Raw genomic sequence first — 18,797 nt, 5'->3', positions numbered from 1 at the left:
CCTAGCTTCACAGCCTCATAGCTAATAGCAGCTTTTCTTAGCCTCTCAGCTAATAGTAGTTCTTCCTAGCTTCATAGCCTCTTAGTGAACACTAGCTTTTCCTAGTCTCCTAGCTAATACTAGCTAATAATAGCTTTTCCTAGCCTCTCAGGTAATACTAGCTCTTCCTAGCTTCTTTGCTGCTCAGCTAATAGTTTTTCCTATTTCCTCTTTGATGGATCCAGATTTTTAGTGTCAGGTCTAGATCGTTTGTATCAACTGGTCGTCAGCCAAGATCTTTGTGGTCTGTTCAAACGCAACTTTGTGCTGGAAACGTTTTTTTTTTTTGTTTTTTTATTATTTCCGCCCTCACCTGAGCACTTTCTCCTGGTCACGTTCCAGCCGACCCGCCAGCAGCCTGTCGTCGTGGTGGCGAGCCCGGTCGTCCCCTCGCTCCTCATCTACGACGAGACAAAGATAAGATGCTGTGAACACCGAGGACACTCGGCAATAATAAACCGAGGCAGCTCAGAGAAGATATGAAGGTGAGGAACGGGTGACAGCGGGGGAGACGGGGGTGACACTGGATGTATGATGGCGACACACCGCCTGTCAAAATCAGAAACTAAAAATACGAAGGCTGGGCCTCGGGAGAAAGAGACAGAGTGACAGCCCTCACTCTGGCTGTCTTATTAAATATTAGTCTACTGTAAATATTTATGATAAATAAAAACAGACTCAGGGAAATAATATACATATTATAATAGGCTACTCAAGTCAAGATTACACACAGCAGACTGGAGACAAGCTAGCTGCATTTTTATTTTATTTTTAATCATTACTGTATCATTATTATTATTATCTTGGTCATTTTGACCTCCTTCTTCTTCTTCTTCGTTCTCTTTCGTTTGTTTGTGTTCCTCATTCTTCCTCCTTTTAATTCCCACACACTAACAAACAGCATAAAAACAAAACAAACAGAGGCAACAACAGGAAAAATAAAACCTTCAACAACAAACAAAACAACTAAGAAAGAAAGAATCTACACATGCATCTATGCACGTAAACATAAATATGTATGGATGCATGTGCAGCTCCTACTTATGTACCAGATATTTGTAAACATGATCTATAATGTTGATATTAAACCCTCTGACTTTGTTTAGCATGTGTTGTCTGATGGGGCCTTGATTCTGTTTTGTTTTGCATTGTCTCTGTGTTTAGAAACAATGAAATGTGTTAAATAGATAAATAAATAAATGAAAACAGGGCAGCACTCAAGCGGTCAGTCCAGAATAAACATGAGGACCTCTGCTGGCGTTAACCCTCCTCCATCCCATCGGGTCCCAGAAGGGTTTTATATACGAGTGTGCTGAACCCTTCAGTTCTACTCTAGCAGAGTGTGCAGCCTGTAAAGAGACAAGAGACTTTAACAATCCCTGACATGCTCCTGGCTTCCACACTGTTACCAAGGTTACCGGGGAGACGTCCCTCATGTCGTCCCCCCAGCAGGGATGGGCTAAAAAATTTATCCTGGTACATTTTGCCATTCTGGCGATAAAAAAAAAAATAAAAGAAATTCCAATTCCAATATTCAGTTCCCTTATGCTGCTTTTTATTTATTTATTTTTTTCTAATTATGACTCATTTCCTGGCTCTCGTCGTTCTCCTTCTTGTGCTTTTACTTCAGGTGGTGGAATAAATTTGTTGTGTTGCCATCCTTTATCCATTATGTATATATATATTTTGCAAACTCTGCATATGGGACAAGTTTGTTCTACATCCACCTTCTGATATCTGAACCAGATCCATGTTTTCCACCACCTACTGTTTTTGTTTTTCTCAATAAAGTTTATTTAAAAAAAAGAAAAAGAAAGAAAAGCTAAGGCTACGAGTACGTCACCAACTTGAGTTTATCATACTCATCGTGTTTTAATGACAAATTATTTTTGGTGGTAAATCGTGTACAATAAGTTTATCACACATTCCTTAGCACCTAGCATCTAGCATCTAGCGGTTAGCTCCTCAATAACCGCCCGTCCTCCTGCGTTTCACACGCCCATATTTAGACTCTTCCTGGGGGAACCATCAGCTCGTAAATACGCTCTCTACACCCTCTAAAGACTAATCCATTGCTTAGCAACGCTTCCATTGTGATTCAAGGCTTGTTTGTAGCTTTTAGCCGCGTTCTGTAATGACATGTTAAAAAAGGGAAGGGAGTGACTCCACAAAGGCCTCCCCAGAGAGGTGCGACGGGAAGAGAAAGGACCGAGAGAGACAAAAACAAAAACTGTGGCTGAACGACCTTGGCCTCCGAGAATAAAATGGAAAGAATTTATATGAGTTCTGCAGTAGCTCCTCTTAGCCTCCCAGCTAAGAGAGATCTTCCAAACTTCCTAACCTCCCAGCTAGAAAAAACTCTTCCTAGATTCCTTCAAGCTAATAGTAGCTCTTTGTAGCTTCCTAGCTAATAGTTGTTCTTCGTAGCTTCCCAGCTAACAGTAGCATTTCGTAGCTTCACAGCCTTCCTGCTCATAGTAGCTCTTCCTAGCCTCCCAGCTAATCGTAACTCTTCCTAGATTCCTAGCCTGCCAGCTAATAGTAGCATTTCCCAGCTTCCTAGCCCTCAAGCTAATAGTTGTTCTTCATAGCTTCCCAGCTAACAGTAGCATTTCATAGCTTCACAGCCTTCCTGCTCATAGTAGCTCTTCCTTACTTCCTAGCCTCCCAGCTAATCGTAACTCTTCCTAGATTCCTAGCCTGCCAGCTAATAGTGGCGTTTCCTAACTTCCTAGCCTCCCAGCTATTCGTAACTCTTCCTAGATTTCTAGCCGGTCAGCTAATGGTAGCGTTTCCCAGCTTCCTAGCCCCAAAGCTAACAGTAGCTCTCTGTAGCTTTCCAGCTAATAGTTGTTCTTTGTAGCTTCCCAGCTAACAGTAGCTTTTCCTTGCCTCCCAGCTAACAATAGCTCTTCCTAGCCTCTCAGCTAACAGTAGTTTTTCCTAGCCTCTCAGCTAACAGTAGCTTTTCCTAGCCTCCCAGCTAATAGTAGTGTTACCTAGCTTCTTAGCCTCTGAAGTATCAAATAGAAGGGCTCTATTTATCCAATTCTATCATCAGTTAATTAAAATACATTATTTAAATGACTATTGAATTAAAAACCCTTTCATCCCCTCTGCAATAACCACCCTGAACAAACACAAACACAAACAGACACATGCTGCTGCTGATATGTATTTTTTGTGTTTTATAAAGTTCTTTAAATGTTTTTATGAGCCTGTCGAAGATGATTTTTCTGACAGTAAACGTGATTCATTACCTTTAATAGCGTTGGTTTGTAACAGGGGTCTCTGTGCGTCCGAGCTTGTGCTGCTCTGTTTGCTGGTGGTCCCACTGTCCCTCTGACGAGCCACCGCCACGGCGATGCCCACGGGGGGATGCCGCACCTCGCCGTCGCCTTCCCGGCCGAACGAGCGGGCGCTGTCCGGTCGCTCCTGCTCCCTCTTCAGCTGGGGAGGGACCCTCAGCGCCCCCGATATCCTCTCCTTCTCCCTCTCCCTCTCCCTCTCCCTTTCCCTCTCCCTCTCCCTTTCCCTCTCCCTCTCCTCCATCCCGATGTTAGCCAGACCCCCAAACGGCCCTCGGCCGTCAGCGGCGAGCCTGGAGGAGGCGGGACCCTCAGCGGCGAAGTTCCCGCTGTATTTGATGAGGCTCTGCATGGCAGAGACTTCTGTCGAGTCTGAACCTCGTTCTCGTTCTCCTCCTCCTCCTCCTCCACCACCACCTCCACCTCCGGAGCCTCCCACCAGAGACGACCCGGGTCGGTAGAGCGCCGCCGGGTCCAGGTAGCGCCGCCCCTCCTCACCCGAGCGGCCATGCCCGTGGGAGGAGGAGGAGGAGGAGGAGGAAGAGGAGGTGGAAGAGGAGGACGTCTGTGGGGAATGGCTGTGGGAGGATTGTGAGGCGTTGTTGGCCCGGTGCGACGTTTGTCCGTGTTGCGCCGCCAGAGCGGCCATGTGACTCGTGGCGTAGTTGGCCAACGGGCTGATGGCGTTCCACTTAGGCTCCGCCCCCGTCCTCGAGTGTTTAGCTGCGTCCCTGGTTTCTGGGCTGAACCTTGATTGACTCGAGGGGAAAGACGCGTCCTGGCCTCGTTTACTGATGACCGACCCGTTGGAGCAGATGACCGATCCTTCCTCTCGTTGATTGTTTAACTCGCCGGAGAGCCGGGGGTGGTCGGCGACGCTTTTCTCGTGAAACCTGAAGCTCTCCCTCTCCTCGCGTTCCCTTTCTCTGTGTTTGTCGCGGGCCTGCGAGGCGATCTGGATGGGCCCCACCCGCTCGTCGTAAACCTCCACAGAAGGCACGTACGTCGGCGCGCTGACTCGCTGCTCTCTGATTGGCTCTCTGGACAGGTGGGCGTAGGAGATGTGGAGGTTCCCCGACGGCGTCGCCACCAGGTCGTTCCTCCTCGGTCGGTCTGAGCCGTGGTGGGATCGAGAGCCGACCTCCTCGTCCCGACCCCCTCGGTCTGTTTCTGGTCCGTGGAACCGGCCTCCGCCCGGACCGTGAGGGAAGGAGGACGGCGGAGGAGGCGGAGGAGGAGACACCCGTGATCTGTGGTCCACGCTGGACTTCTGCTGGTGAGGATGGAAGGACCAAACATCTCTGTCTCTGTCGGTGTCTTTTTGGTCCTTTTCTCTCGCCGTCCGTCGGTCCTCGTCGATCCTCCCGTCCTGCGTCAGGTCCACCACGCTGAGAGGACGCTGCTCCTCCCTCGACCGATAAGACCGCTCCCTCCCTCCGTCCCGGGACGTCCTCTGAGGAGGCGTGGAGCTGGACTGGCTGGAGGCGGCCGGCGGAGCAGATGGAGGATGTAAAGATGACGACAGGTAGTATCCCTCTGAAACAAACGAGAGAGGACAATTAGCCTCCAAGCTAATAGAAGTAGCAATAGTTCTACCTAGCTTCATAGCTTCCCAGCTTCCTAGCCTCCCAGCTAACAGTAGCTCTTCCAAGCTTCTCAGCTAACAGTAGTTCTTTGTAGCCTCCTAGCTAATAGTAGCTCTTCCTTTCCTCCTTGTAACAGTAGCTCTTCCTAACCACCTAACTAACAGAAGCTCATTCCATCTAATAGTAGCTCTACGCAGCTAACAGTAGCTATTTCTAGCCTCCTAGCTAACAGTAGCTCCTTACATAATTCCCAGCTAACAGAAGCTCGTTCAGCAACAGAAGCACTGCCTCCAGCTAACAGTAATCTTCAGTCTCAGTTAACAGTAGCTTTCTCCATGCTAACAGAAGCTTGTCCCAGCTAACAGAAGCTCTTCCTAACCAACAGTAACTCTTCCTAGTCTCCTAGCCAATAGTAGCTCTTCCTAGCCTCCCAGCTAACAGTAGCGCTTCTTAGCCACCCAGCTAATAGCAGCTCTTCCTAGCCTTCCATCTAACGAACGCTTCCTACCCAGCACCTAGCTTAGCTACCTAACCTCCTCAGCTAACAGTAGCTCTTTCTACTAACGTTCTTCTAGCATCTATTTACAGAGATCTCTAGTATCTAGTTTACGAGCTATTCCTAGCCATCTCGCTAACAGTAGCGCTTCTTAGCCACCCAGCTAATAGTAGCTCTTCCATGCTAACAGTAGCTCTTCCCAGTGGCCCAGCTAACAGCAGTTAGCTTCCTAGCCTCTCAGCTAACAGGTAATATCCTCTAAAACAAACACGAGCTGCTGGAACAGATTCAGGGGCGGAGGTGAACACAATAAATATTTACGTGTCAACAACATATATAAAAAAAAAACAGCAGATCAACAAACAGCCTCGTCCCAGGAGAGAAGAAGCTTCACATCCAGAAAATAAAACAAGAATTAAAAGGGTGAAGCGGCTCCAACGTGACCGACCTTTCTGAGAGTCGTAGAGCGGATGCTGGGAGAGCGAGGGGGGCTCCAGGTGTCCCAGCGACAGGTAAGCGCTGGAGTACAGGCTGCTGGGGAGGGGAGGGTAACCTGGAGAACACAAAAACACAACAAACCTGTGAATATCACGTCAGGGCTGCAAGGATGAATGTGTATGTTTTTAGTCCAGGCGAATAATTCCTAATTAGATTAGATTCCACTTTATTTACTAATGAACTTATTTATTTATTCTCATATCACAGCTAGAGTTGACCTGGTCTGGTTGGTGTTAGTCTCGGGTGTTGGGTCAGACTCTGCCTCGTGTCCAGCTGCTGCTCTCAGAGACGGCGTCTTAATTTAGAACGAAGGCCGAGCCGAGGCATTGAAGACGCCGCCAGGACGGCACTAAGAGTAAATCTGACTCCGCTTGGAGAGGCAGAAATGGAGAAGCCCAGAGAGGTGAGGAGGTGGAGGTGGTGGAGGAGGAGGAGGAGGAGGAGGAGGAACGACGGGACGGATCCTCACAAAGCTTCTGATTGACGGGTTTATAAGTGTCATTTAAATATGTTTGTAGTTTTAATTAATTAAGTTTTAAAGATGAAGGATGTTAATGATGTGAGTTTATTAATATTAATATGTCAAGATGAAAGAGAAGGAGGAGGAGGAGGAGATGAAGAGGGAGAAAGAGGAGGAGAAGAAGAAAGAGGAGGGGAAGGTAAGGAGAAGAAGGCGGAGTAGAAAAAGGATAAGGTGCAGAAGGAGGAAGAAGAAGATAGAGAAGGAGAAAATGAAAGGAGGAGAGGAGCAGGGGAAGAAGAGGGAGAAAGAGGAGGAGAAGAAGGACGAAAAGAAGAAGGTGGAGGGGAAGGAAAAGAAGAGGACATGAAGGAGGAGGAGGAAGAAGAAAGAGAAGGAGAAGAGGAGGAGGAGGAGAGGAGAAGGAACAAGGTAGAGAAGGAGGAGACGAAAGGAGGAGAGGAGCAGGGGATGAAGAGGGAGAAAGAGGAGGAGCAGAAGAAGGAGGAAAAGAAGAAAGAGGAGGGGAAGGTAAAGAGAAGAAGGAAGAAGCCGGAGTAGAAAAAGGATAAGGTGCAGAAGGAAGAGGAGAAGAAGAAGGAGAACAAGGAAGAAAAGGAGGAGGAGAATGGGAGGGAGAAGGTGTGGAGGAGGAGAAGAAGAATGAGGAGGAGAAGAAATAGAAGAAGATGGAGGAGAAGGAGGAGGAGGAGGAGAAGGAGGAGGAGGAGGAGGAGGAGGAGGAGAAGGAGGAGAGCGACCAGGCGTATCCTGGTGAATCGTTTCCTTTTAATTCTAATTCTGATAAAAAGTCGTTGTGTGTAAACAAAGTGAATCTGGTTCTCAGGACTCAAATGTGTTGATTTCCTCTGAGTTACCACAGAACCGGAAAAACTAGGACCTGAAACCTGTCGGTTCTTCCCCCTGAACCTTGACTTCAAAGATAAAAACAATAGAACGTGACTTCCTGTGGTTGGAAAAGCACCGAAACAAGATCTGTGTTAAACGAAAAAACACATCTTAAACTAAATCATTGGTCCTCAAACGCATCGTGGGACGTGACTCCTCCTCTGCTCCGGAGAGATCTGATAAGGAGTCACAGCAAAGGAGGAGGTGAGATTCAATCACTTACGGAGGAGGAGGAGGAGGAGGAGGAGGAGGAACAAAGCTTCTGACCGACTGGTTTATTTATCATGTATTCATTTAAACGTGTTTGTAGTTTTGTGTTTGGAGAAGTTTCACCAATAATATGTCTATATATCATTATGATCAGAGAGGAGGAGGAGGAGGAGGAGAAGAAGGAAGAAGAAGATGAAAGAAGAGAAAGGGGAGGCTGGGGAGGACGACAAGAAGGAGGAAGAGAAGGAGGAGCAAAAGAACAAAAAGTAGAAGAAGAGAAGTAGATGTTTATCTGAAGATCTGAATTAATTCAGTAGAAGAAGACGACCAAGATGAGCAGGAGGAGGAGGAAGAGAAGAAGAAGAAAGAGAACGAGGAGGAAGAGGAGAAGAAGAATGAGGAGGAGGAAGAGGAGAAGAAGAATGAGAAGGAGGAAGAGAAGGAGCAGCAAAAGAACAAAAAGTAGAAGAAGTAGATGTTTTTCCTCCATGTTTATCCTAAGATCTGAATTAATTTAGTAGAAGAAGACGACCAAGATGAGCAGGAGGAGGAAGAGAAGAAGAAGAAGAAAGAGAACGAGGAGGAAGAGGAGAAGAAAAATGAGGAGGAGGAAGAGAAGAAGCAGCAAAAGAACAAAAAGTAGAAGAAGTAGATGTTTTTCCTCCATGTTTATCCTAAGATCTGAATTAATTTAGTAGAAGAAGACGACCAAGATGAGCAGGAGGAGGAAGAGAAGAAGAAGAAGAAAGAGAACGAGGAGGAAGAGGAGAAGAAGGCACCTAGAGGACGGGGAGAGAGAGAGAGAGAGAGAGAGGACGTGGTAGTAAAGTAGGACAACGGAGACGTAGCTCAGAAGATGGATTACAGTAACAGAGGACGGGTCCAGGACACATTTAGGACACGAGAGGCGTGAGACAGAACTGGAGCAGGATCCCAGAAGAAGAACAAGCCTCCTGGGCCCCGGAGACCAGCCCACAAAATCCATGCATCACGTCCCGGGACAGGAGAGCGACGGCGGGGGGGTGATTTACCTTCGTGGGCGTGAGACGCCCAGAGCTGAGCCATCTGCAGACCGCTGGGATTGGCCGATCTGTACGAGGGGTCGGAGGTCAAGGGGGAGGGGCCTGGATAACCTGACAGGAAGTGACCGGAGCCCCCCGGGAAGGCATCACCTAGGAAACGGAACAAAACATCGACTGTTATTGGGGGCCATCAAACTCAACAGGTGAGATTAATTCATCATCATCTTAATTAATCTGATTAATTAATTAGCAGAAAGATTCTGAACCGAGACGCTAAACGCCACAACGCCACGCTGGTCCTCTCCATGGGACATTTGAGGACAAAAACAGTGGAGCCACATAAAAGTATTATTATCAGACTCTGCAGGAAGGAGTTTTCTTTTCACCAAAGCACTTCCAGCTTCAAATAAACATCACATTAACGCTGGGATTCTGCTAGCGCTTGAGCTAACGTGGCTAACAGCTGGAGACAAAGACAATAATGTCTCAACGTTTGAATGTTTTAATATCGATTTTAAAAGAAAAACACTTCCACACAAGTGCATCAAATGATATTTATATACACAATGTGTCTTTTAAGCTGCATTTTAAATTATCTATGAGCTATTGTAATATATCGCAATATCACAATAATGTATCGTATCGTGAAGCCAATAACCTCCCTAATATTAATGTGAAGAAACGTTGGTTTAAAGAAAAAAGGAGACAAGAAGTAGTTTTGTTGAAGCTGTTGAAGGTGCAGACATACTTATATATTCCCTTCTTTCTTGAGTCTGTTCAAATTAATTTCATGTAAAACGAAACGCGATTAATCGTGATTAATCAAAATAAATCCACAGCAGCTCCCTGTTATTAACCCGATTAAACATTTTAACAGTTTGACAGCCACTAGTTTTTATAAATACACTCCGATCCGGTCGATATGCGCTGATGCTCCCGTGCCGACGCAGTCTGTTGTAATCACATTATCGGCGAGTAGCCGTGCTCCGTTTCAACAACACAAACCACAGAGTGACTGCACTCACAAGAAAATAAAAAATAAATAAATAAATAAAAATAGGGACATTAATGTCACCGCCGCCTGGAAAACCACAACTGTCTCAGCAGGAGAGGAATCATGTGGGACGATTTACAGCTACTCTCGCTTAGAAACCGCTGGAAAACACATATTATGGACATTTTGTTGCTTATTTTTGCTGCAACAAATCACAGAAACATGCAGATTTATTTACACATTATTAAAGCACCACCCTCAAGAGTTTCAGGTCGAATTATTTCCCAATTAGTCCCTTCGTCAACAGTCATTGACCACAGAGATTATCTGGTGATGTGAGGGGTTTACAGATATTACAAAGCTTTAAAAATCCTGTAGGATCCTGAAATCTGTTTGCATCACACACTTTACGAGAATCTTCATCTAAAATGTGGGAGTTTTCGTGGCTTCTTCTCGACACATCAACCAGACAGAACTTTCTTCTCTCAGTTACTATTCAGTGATTGGTCAGAAACTGGAAGTGGGCGTGGTTAATATGGAAAAATGGGAAATGTCAGCGGCCAATGTATTACCTGTAGGAATGAGTGATAATTTATCTTACCAAAAATATATAATATAGAACTGGTTCAGATATGAGAAGGTGGATGTAGATAAAGGAAAGCAACACAACAAACAACCACAAGCCGGAGTACGACAAGAGCCAGCAAAGGAATCAGCCACATTCTTTGGTAAATTAAACAAAAAATAAAAAAACTTGATGGAAGATCAACCCTTTCTTGCATATTTTAATATTTTGGATATATCCCTCCACTGCATAGTGAATCACGTCTCCCCACTTTGATACTGTGTTAGCAACAGTAACTAAAGGGGGCGGGGCTAACAACACTAACTAAGGGGGCGGGGCTAACAACAGTAACTAAGGGGGGCGGGGCTATTGCAACAGGTTAATTCAGTCTTTCTTGCTCTTGCAGCCATCGGAGCTAGAACTTATATCTATGTTCTCGTTCAGTATGTAACAAACTGTTGTTACTGTAAAATCTCATGATTCTCTGTAAGTGTTTTAATGCAAACAGATTTTTAAAAAACAACACCTACTTTAACTGCTGCCCTCAGAAAAACGAACAGATTGAAAAACAGTTTCCACAACTAGAGCCGCCGTAGAATTAAACCATTGACCGTATACACGATGGACAAAACCATCGTGACGTCACTCGTTGGATTCTGAACCTCGAAAATGAAGCCTGAAGTGGGCGGAGCCTGCAGTCGCCATGTGGGATGATCTTTACTCCGCCCCCACACCCACATACTGCCAAACATGGGCATGGCAAGTGGGAACCCCCTTAATTAATAAAAAATAAACAAATGGGATAGAATAAAGAAATCAGCCTCGTACCTGAATAGTGAAATAAACTATTAAGAATAAAACCATTTTCTGAACCAGGCTGTAAATATGTTTAATGATGCCGTAAAGTTGGGCTTTTTAACACGGGGGTCTATGGGGATTTGCTCTCTTCTGGAGCCTCTAGTGGCCACTCGATGAACTGCACCGGCTTCATCTCAGACCTGGAGGTCGACGCTTGCATTAAACATTATTTTGTTAGTAGCAGCATCGTGTGTCTTTTCCAGCCAGTTACATATTGTTGTTTTTATTTTTTTAATTTCATTGTACAGTGACAATAAAGTGACTCTATTATAATATGTGCTTTTGTTTACTTCACTTAGAAAAAGTTAAAATGAGACTTCCCATAAGCAGCCGGAGTGAGAACTGCTTGTGTGCTCTCTACTCAGCAAACTTTTAAAACTATTTGAGTGACTCCTCGTAAAAAAAAAACCTTCCATATCTCACCGTGATACGGTTATCGATTGTTTTTTATTAGGACTCCACCCTCTTCACGTATCAGCATCAGCAAACTTTGAACCTTGCCTGTTCTAATCAGCGCCTCCTCTTAAGAGCTGGAAAAGGTTCTCCTCCACCACCAGCGCCTCCTCCTCCTCCTGCTGCTCCCGGCCCATTACTGAACTCACCGCTCAGCCATTACCATGATAAAAACTGACCATGTGTGCGAGAAGGGGGAAGGGCCGTGGATCCTGTATTAGTCCTGTGGGAATCTGTGAGACACGCTGCACTCGCCGACTTCCCCCTGCATCTAAATCAGTGCATTAAACCCCCACACACACACACACACAGTTCAAATCAATACCAAAGTGCAGCTTTCCAATTAATCACGGCGTCGCACACATAAAGGAGCAACGCGCCGCACCTTTCTTCTCTGCGAACGCGGTGTAGGCGGACCCAGGTGTATTATTAAAGTCGCTGCATGTTTGCATGTGTGGCATCGACTGTGTGGGTTCGCAGTGAATAACCTTTAAGTCACAGACGCTGCAGGAGGCGAAAACACACAAGCCTGCATTTACAATTTCACTCGTGTACACGGAAACACACACACACACACTTTAACTCCTCTGGAAAAACACACAAAGAGCAGCGAAGCTCCTGAGTTACACGACATCTATAAATAACATATATGATAATTACTTCCAGAAGAAAACGGTGCAAATACAGTGATTTAAATTTATTACTAATCTTTTATTAATTAAAACATGTTATGAAGCATTTGATTAATTAACTCATTGTTTTTCTGTGAATTTTGTTGCATTTAAGACAAACTGTATCCACTAAGTTACAGAAATTTAATTATAAATTCGTACAAATGATTAATCTAATAATCTGCTGATCATTTTTTAAATGAATTTATTAGTAGTAGCTAATTAATCCTTTTGTTAACCACTAAAATTTAACTGAACTTTCTCTGATAAACTAGAGGCGACTTCATGATACTTGAGTCATGATACATTATGCAGAAATATGATATTGCAACATATTGCAATATTCTACATAGTTCGAGAAATTTTAAATGTAACTTAAAATACATGTTGTGTGATTCTTTGGACAAATTAATTAAAAAACATTTTTTTTTAAAGTATCGCGATATATTGCCACATCGATATTTTTTCCATTTTAAATTTAATGTTAAGATTTAATCAGAGTAATTAGATGTTTTTATCCAGTTATTAATAAGAAAACAGAGTTTGATTTAACTTCAGTGATTTGTGCATCTGTTTTCAGAATATTAAAAAAAATAAAAATAAAAATCTTGTATTTTGAGTAACTTTTGTTGACTTCAGTCACAAAAATCATAACAAAAAATAGACTTCCCACATGAGGCCGGAGTAAATATGAACTTTTTAAAAACTAATTCCATCAACAGAGTAAAATGACTGTTTTCATTAAGACTCTTTACTTCACTGTAAAACATTTCATACATTCAACTTTAATGTTCATAAGCTGCTTTAAATAAGACGTAAGAAAACATTCATTTATCCCACGTATGGGAAATGAATCAGGTACAAAATATATACAAAAAACAACAAAAGACAACATCAAATTTGAAAGAATATGCGAAATATACAAGAAAAAAAAACTGAATATAATAAACCTGCTACGATATTGAACGTGGACGTGGAAAAACATGAGTTAACTCAACTTTGACAGATCCAGTTACTGTTGTAAAACACACTGAGGGTTTAAGCCCTTAAGTTTATACCAAGAACTCATTAAATAAAGTAAATTCTTTGCTCATCATGCTGAGTTTGATTTAAATGACAGAAACCAGGAGAAACTCATGGAGCTGGAGCTTTTCTCTGACGTCGAACGAGTTCAGCTTTGCTGCCACGTTTCAACGCGTCGGGCTTCGTGCCCACGGTGTTGTTCTAACTAATTATTCCCAACCATAAATCACCTTCTAATTATTACCTGGTGTCTCGGAGGAAGGAACGAACGCACAGAACAGAAACACATTCACAACCACCACCTGCCACGACTGCTCGGGTCCCGGCCGGACGGCAGCAGTTTCCATTTCTCGGGGCCAAACACCAGGGTCTTTCAGACAGACGCCTCGCTGGATCAATCTCAGCTCCACGGCCGCCTACAGGCCTTTTTATTATTTCATGTGTGCAGAATAAACACACACACACGGCTACACAAGAGTTAAAACACAATCCCAAACTCCCCTTCCTGAGCGGAGGAGAGGAGGGAAAAGAGGGAAAACATTTGCGCTCCTTGTTCCAGAAACAACATCCAAATGGTAGCTGAGAGGGAAATGTTTCTTTAAATGTTTTGGAATTGCTCTTTCATTGCCTCCCTCTCTCCCTCTCAGTCCTTCCTTCCTTCCTTCCTTCCTTCCTTCCTTCCTTCCTTCCATCGCCGCCAAACAAACACAGTTGGCTCCCGCTTCACAAAACCGTTAGTTTGCCATATTGGGGACGAACGAGATGCCAAGAAACTCGCTCTCTGACTCCGTCTTCCTCGTAAGAGCCGATACGAGAGCAGAGGAGGAACGGAATCAGGTTCTGATAAGAGAACACATCACCACACGGAGAGGAAAGGGAAGAGAAGAGAAGAGAAGGACGGGCATCGACATTAAACCGAGGAGTTTGATCGTGAATCGATCTGAGTTTGACCGGAGTCCAAAAAAAACAAAACACGCTGCAACGAGAGCACGAAGAAGAAGAAGAAGAAGAAGAAGAAATACAAAAATCTGTGGCATCAAAGTCTGCCACGCTAACACCTACACACAAACACACACTGTGTGAACCCATCTGTTATCCATCAGTGGTGCTCGGAGCACAGTGAGCGGAGAGATGAGGGGGGGGGGATCTATTGATCTCTGTTTTTTATTTGCTGCAAGAAAAACCCTGAAAAAATCCATCAACGCCTCAACTAAGTGCTGCACGGCCACTCGTAGCCATTAGTCCTGACTGGAAACCAGAGGAGACGCGGTTAGTTAGCGATGAGTCCACGGTGGTGAACACAAAGAGGCTGTTCACGTTCTCATTAACCTAAATAAAAAATAAATAAATCAAAAAAACTCTCTTTAATCCAGGTTTTTGGGTAATAAAAACACAAAGTAAATTAAATGCTGTTCATGAACGTGTCGGTCTCATTTTAAAGCCAAGATTCTCATGTTTCTATCACAAAAGTCAGAATCAATCAAAGTGGTTTTGTTCTTGAGGAATCAAAGCTTTTATCCATGAAATCAAACAGAAAGTGACGGCTTCTGTCCCATAAACCACCAGCAGGACGCTGAGAGTATAACTGTTTTATTTATGTTATAACTAGTTTGTGAAATAAACAATAACTCGACAAGTTTCTCATGACGTGTCTGTGACACTTGATTGACACGTTAGCATGCTAACAGGATAACTAGCTTAAATATTGCCTTGCTAATCACTTGACCCAGGTCAGTAATGGCTGAAGTTATGGTAATGCTAGGATAACTAGCTTGGATAACTTGTATAATGAAGTAGTTCTGATTCTGATTAAATATTACCTTCCTTATCACTGTAACCGAGTCAGTAATGGCTAAAGTGAAGATAACGCTAGGATAACTAGCTTAAATATTACCTTGCTAAAGACTTAAACCGAGTCAGTAATGTCACACACACCGTCCAGCAGAATGAAGAGAGAATAATAGTTTTCAAATACTTTTGATTTACCTTTTGTATCACAATTTCCATCACCTGCACACAACATGACACACACACACACACTTACAGCGGCGCTCATGCTTCTGATCGACACTGATCAAAACGTGACAAACTCACTCACACAAACGTGTTCGAGCAGAAACATGTGGAAAGTATTTCTCCACAGATTCAATCATTAGAAACTAAAACGTGTCAGTATTTGGTTAATTAGCGTCGATGCTGGATAAATATAAAGATACAAACAGAAAAACAAGTCAGTGCGAATCCTCGACAAGTTTGTGGTTCTGAAACAGCAGCAGATAATTATTTATTGGTTTTGATACAGCATCTGTTTTCACAATAATCTACTGCGCCCCAAAAGACTCCAGTGTTTATTATTAGCAAATAGCGACTGTTGGCTTAACGTTTAATTAGCAAAGTGTTCGTGTTGATTTATGTAAAGTAGCCATGCGGAGTAGAGGTGGGCGAAAAAAAATATATAAATCTCCATTATTATTTTTTCCGATAACGCTAATCTGACGACATCAGAGATCAACCGATATTTTGGCCGATCGACTCCCGTCATGTGACACTCCACAGTCACGGCAGAGTTAAGTTCTTCTTCACCAACTCAACAAGTTTTATGTTTCCCATGACGTGTCTCATTGTGTCTGTCATGCTTCACTGGTATGTTAGCAAGCTAACGCTAGGATAACTAGCTTAAAAATGACCTTGCTAATCACTTTAACCGAGTCAGCAATGGCTAAGTTAGGATAACGCTAGGATAATTACTATATTAGCTCACTAATCACTTTGACCAAGTCAGTAATGGCTAAAGTTAAGCTAACGCTAGGATGACTAGCTTGAATATTACCTTGCTAATCACTTTAACCGAGACAGTAATGGCCAAAATTAGGATGACGCTAGGATACGTAGCTTAAATATTACTTTGCTAATCATTTTAACCGAGACAGTAATGGCTAAAGTTAAGCTAACGCTAGGCTAACTAGCTTGAATATTACTTTGTTAATCACTTTAACTGCGTCAGTAACGGCTAAAGTTTGGTCTTTTTCTCTTTAATTGAAAATGTAAAAACTGAATCAGTTGTCAGAATATTTTGTGTCTCAATATCGGGGTCTGACTTAACGCACTGTTGCTTTCCACTTCCACTTCTCTCATCCATCATAACAACATGACACACACAACAAACAGCACGGCTCATGGTCGTGGACCAGCAGCAGATAGCGATCCACTGTATTGACACAGCAGCTGTTTGCATAATATTCTACTACGCCCAAATGATGTCAGTGTTTATTTCCATACACGACGTGAAACTGAGAAACACACATATGTGTTCACGGAATCGCATTCAGAGTTAGATCGGTGTTGGTTTAACATTTATGAGAAAAAAACTAAGAACGGTGTAAACACAAAACCACCATGTGCTGAGTGACAGGAAGTGATCTCATGTATTTTTTTCTTTTCATTTAAATAAAAGCAAACATGACATGCAAAAGTGAAAGAATACGTGCGCACAACGAGGCAGGAACCTGAAGGATTAGCAGCATTTATTCAGGCTGTGTGGTTTAAAGTTAATCATTTCAAAGTGTTTATACTTTGTTTTACTTTGGAGGAAATCGTTTTTTTTTTTTTTTTTTGTTTGTTTGCTGGATAGGAAGTGTTGAGGTACCGAACACAAACAAACTTCAACAAATTATCGACAACAAGTTTGACCAAAAAGCTGCAGTCGATCAACAACCAGCTGACACACACACACAAACACACACACAAACTGGTAGGAAATAACGGGAAACGGGAGGAGCGACTGTGAGCTGGGAGGACAAGAAGCTAGGAGGCTAAGAGGCTAGGAGGCTAGGAGGCTAAGGAGCTAGGAGGCTAAGCAGCTAAGAGGCTAGGAGTCTAGGAGGCTAAGGAGCTAGGAGGCTAAGCAGCTAAGAGGCTAGGAGGCTAGGAGGCTAAGGAGCTAGGAGGCTAATAGGAGCTGCAAACAGAGCTAGTCTCTCCTCAGTTACACCATTTACTGTCTATACTTTATGTTCTTTTATGTTACTTTATAAGATGAAGACGAAAAACTAGAGGAGCCATCTTTGTAGTTTTGTTTCCTTTCTCAGTTAGTATGACTTCTTTTGTTTGATGATGAAGAAATTGCACCGTAATTAGTAGAAAGTAGAAGAAGAAACTGGAAAATCTGCTTTAACGTGAAATTAGTGAGCAAACACGTTGAGTTCGTGTCACAAAATTACAGCAAACACGAGGAGTTTTCCGTGGTACTTGTGTAACATCACCACAGAAACTTTTGCAGGAAGTGACATTTTGGTTAAAACACTATTAATAGCAACTTTAAAAGCTACTGGGAGGAAGCTGTGACCACAAAAAAACACAAGTGGTCGTCTTATTAAGGGTGAAAGAATTCACATATGTACATATATATACCTCAGTGATGTTATCTGATGTGGTAAAAACATAATCATCCCTCCAACAAACAAGCTAAACAAGAACATATCATTTAAAGAGGGCACATACATCTACAAATATACAGAAATAATATGAAAATAAGTTGGATAAAAACGTGTGTATATTATATTTAAGGCTCTATTAATAGTCTGAATGGTCTAATTTGCATGGTACAAGGGTTAAGGTGATAAAAAGAAGAAATGAGTCGTCAACATTCAATAAAAAGACGCAGCCAAACAAAGCTATTAGAGATAAAACTCACATTAAGTCTTCAAACGTTAGAAACTCTTCACTTATTACAGTTTGGGGGGAATAAATAAAAATAAACCTGTCATCCCGTCCACGGACGAGCTGCATATCACAACTGTAATGATATCAGAGATACTCCTTTTTATTACTAACCGTTTGGAAATAAAATATTTAACTTGGCAACTATGCAAAAGAAAGAATTTGGTTAACAAAGTAAAGGCAGAGGCGCGTAGTCATAAAGAGTTGGGACATGTTTTATTGTTTAAAAACCAACGCGCCCGGCTGAGATGACTATCAGATAAGACGTTGCCGAGGCCATGTTGCAATCTGGAACCTGATTCAAACGGATCCTCCACCAACTGGACCCGTTTAACTGGTTTAATTGACGCAGCAGAGACGTCGAAAAACTACAAGGACGATTTATTCTCCCCCGAGCAAAACTGCAGCTGGTTTTATTCCCCCGGTTCTTTCTTTGTGCCGCGTCCCCGTCGCACCCACAAAAACTCCCGCGAAGACGACAGGTGTTGTTCCGGACGCCGTCCTCGATGCCAACAAACGGGAACACATTCGCAGCAGTCGCACAAAATCACAGCAGCCGCACAGAGACGAGGCCGAGTGTCGACGCAACGTCCTGAGAGATCTGAGCCTCCAGGTGGAAAAACGAAGGAGATCCCGTCTCTGAGACAACGTCCGAGCCAGTGGAGACCACATTCCTTAAGAGGAACCCACTCATTCATTCACAAAAATACACCTCACCACCATTATTCTCAATAATCTCCATAAAAGCTGCTGCTCAGTAGGTCACAGTTCACTACAGATCAATAGGGTCAAATCTTTAAATAATATTTATCACTATGAAACGTCTCCAGTTGATTATTTACATGAACACAATACTTTTGTATTACAAGTTCTCTCTGAATTTATATTTAGATATGCAAATGAGGAAGGATCTATTTAAACATGCACTAATTTGCACACACTTCCAGAACAGAAATCTAAATAAGGTTCAAAATTCTCGTTTCACT

General features: G+C 43.2%; 1 protein-coding gene across 3 annotated transcripts in view; it reads right to left on the bottom strand.

Annotated features, from left to right (window-relative positions):
* The window catches only part of tnrc18 (trinucleotide repeat containing 18), a 61,682-nt gene that overhangs the window by 29,688 nt on the left and 13,197 nt on the right, over positions 1-18,797 (bottom strand). For all 3 annotated transcript variants that reach the window (XM_047570825.1, XM_047570827.1, XM_047570826.1), the window contains exons 3-6: positions 8,538-8,678; positions 5,878-5,982; positions 3,300-4,883; positions 353-440 (exon numbers count right to left, since the gene is read on the bottom strand). In XM_047570825.1, the coding sequence (XP_047426781.1) occupies positions 353-440; positions 3,300-4,883; positions 5,878-5,982; positions 8,538-8,678 (1,918 nt within the window). The remainder of the gene's footprint in view (positions 1-352; positions 441-3,299; positions 4,884-5,877; positions 5,983-8,537; positions 8,679-18,797) is intronic.

This window comes from Mugil cephalus, chromosome 20 (assembly GCF_022458985.1).
Source record: "Mugil cephalus isolate CIBA_MC_2020 chromosome 20, CIBA_Mcephalus_1.1, whole genome shotgun sequence".
Classification (NCBI taxonomy): domain Eukaryota; kingdom Metazoa; phylum Chordata; class Actinopteri; order Mugiliformes; family Mugilidae; genus Mugil; species Mugil cephalus.
This window is presented reverse-complemented; position numbering and strand designations above follow the sequence as displayed.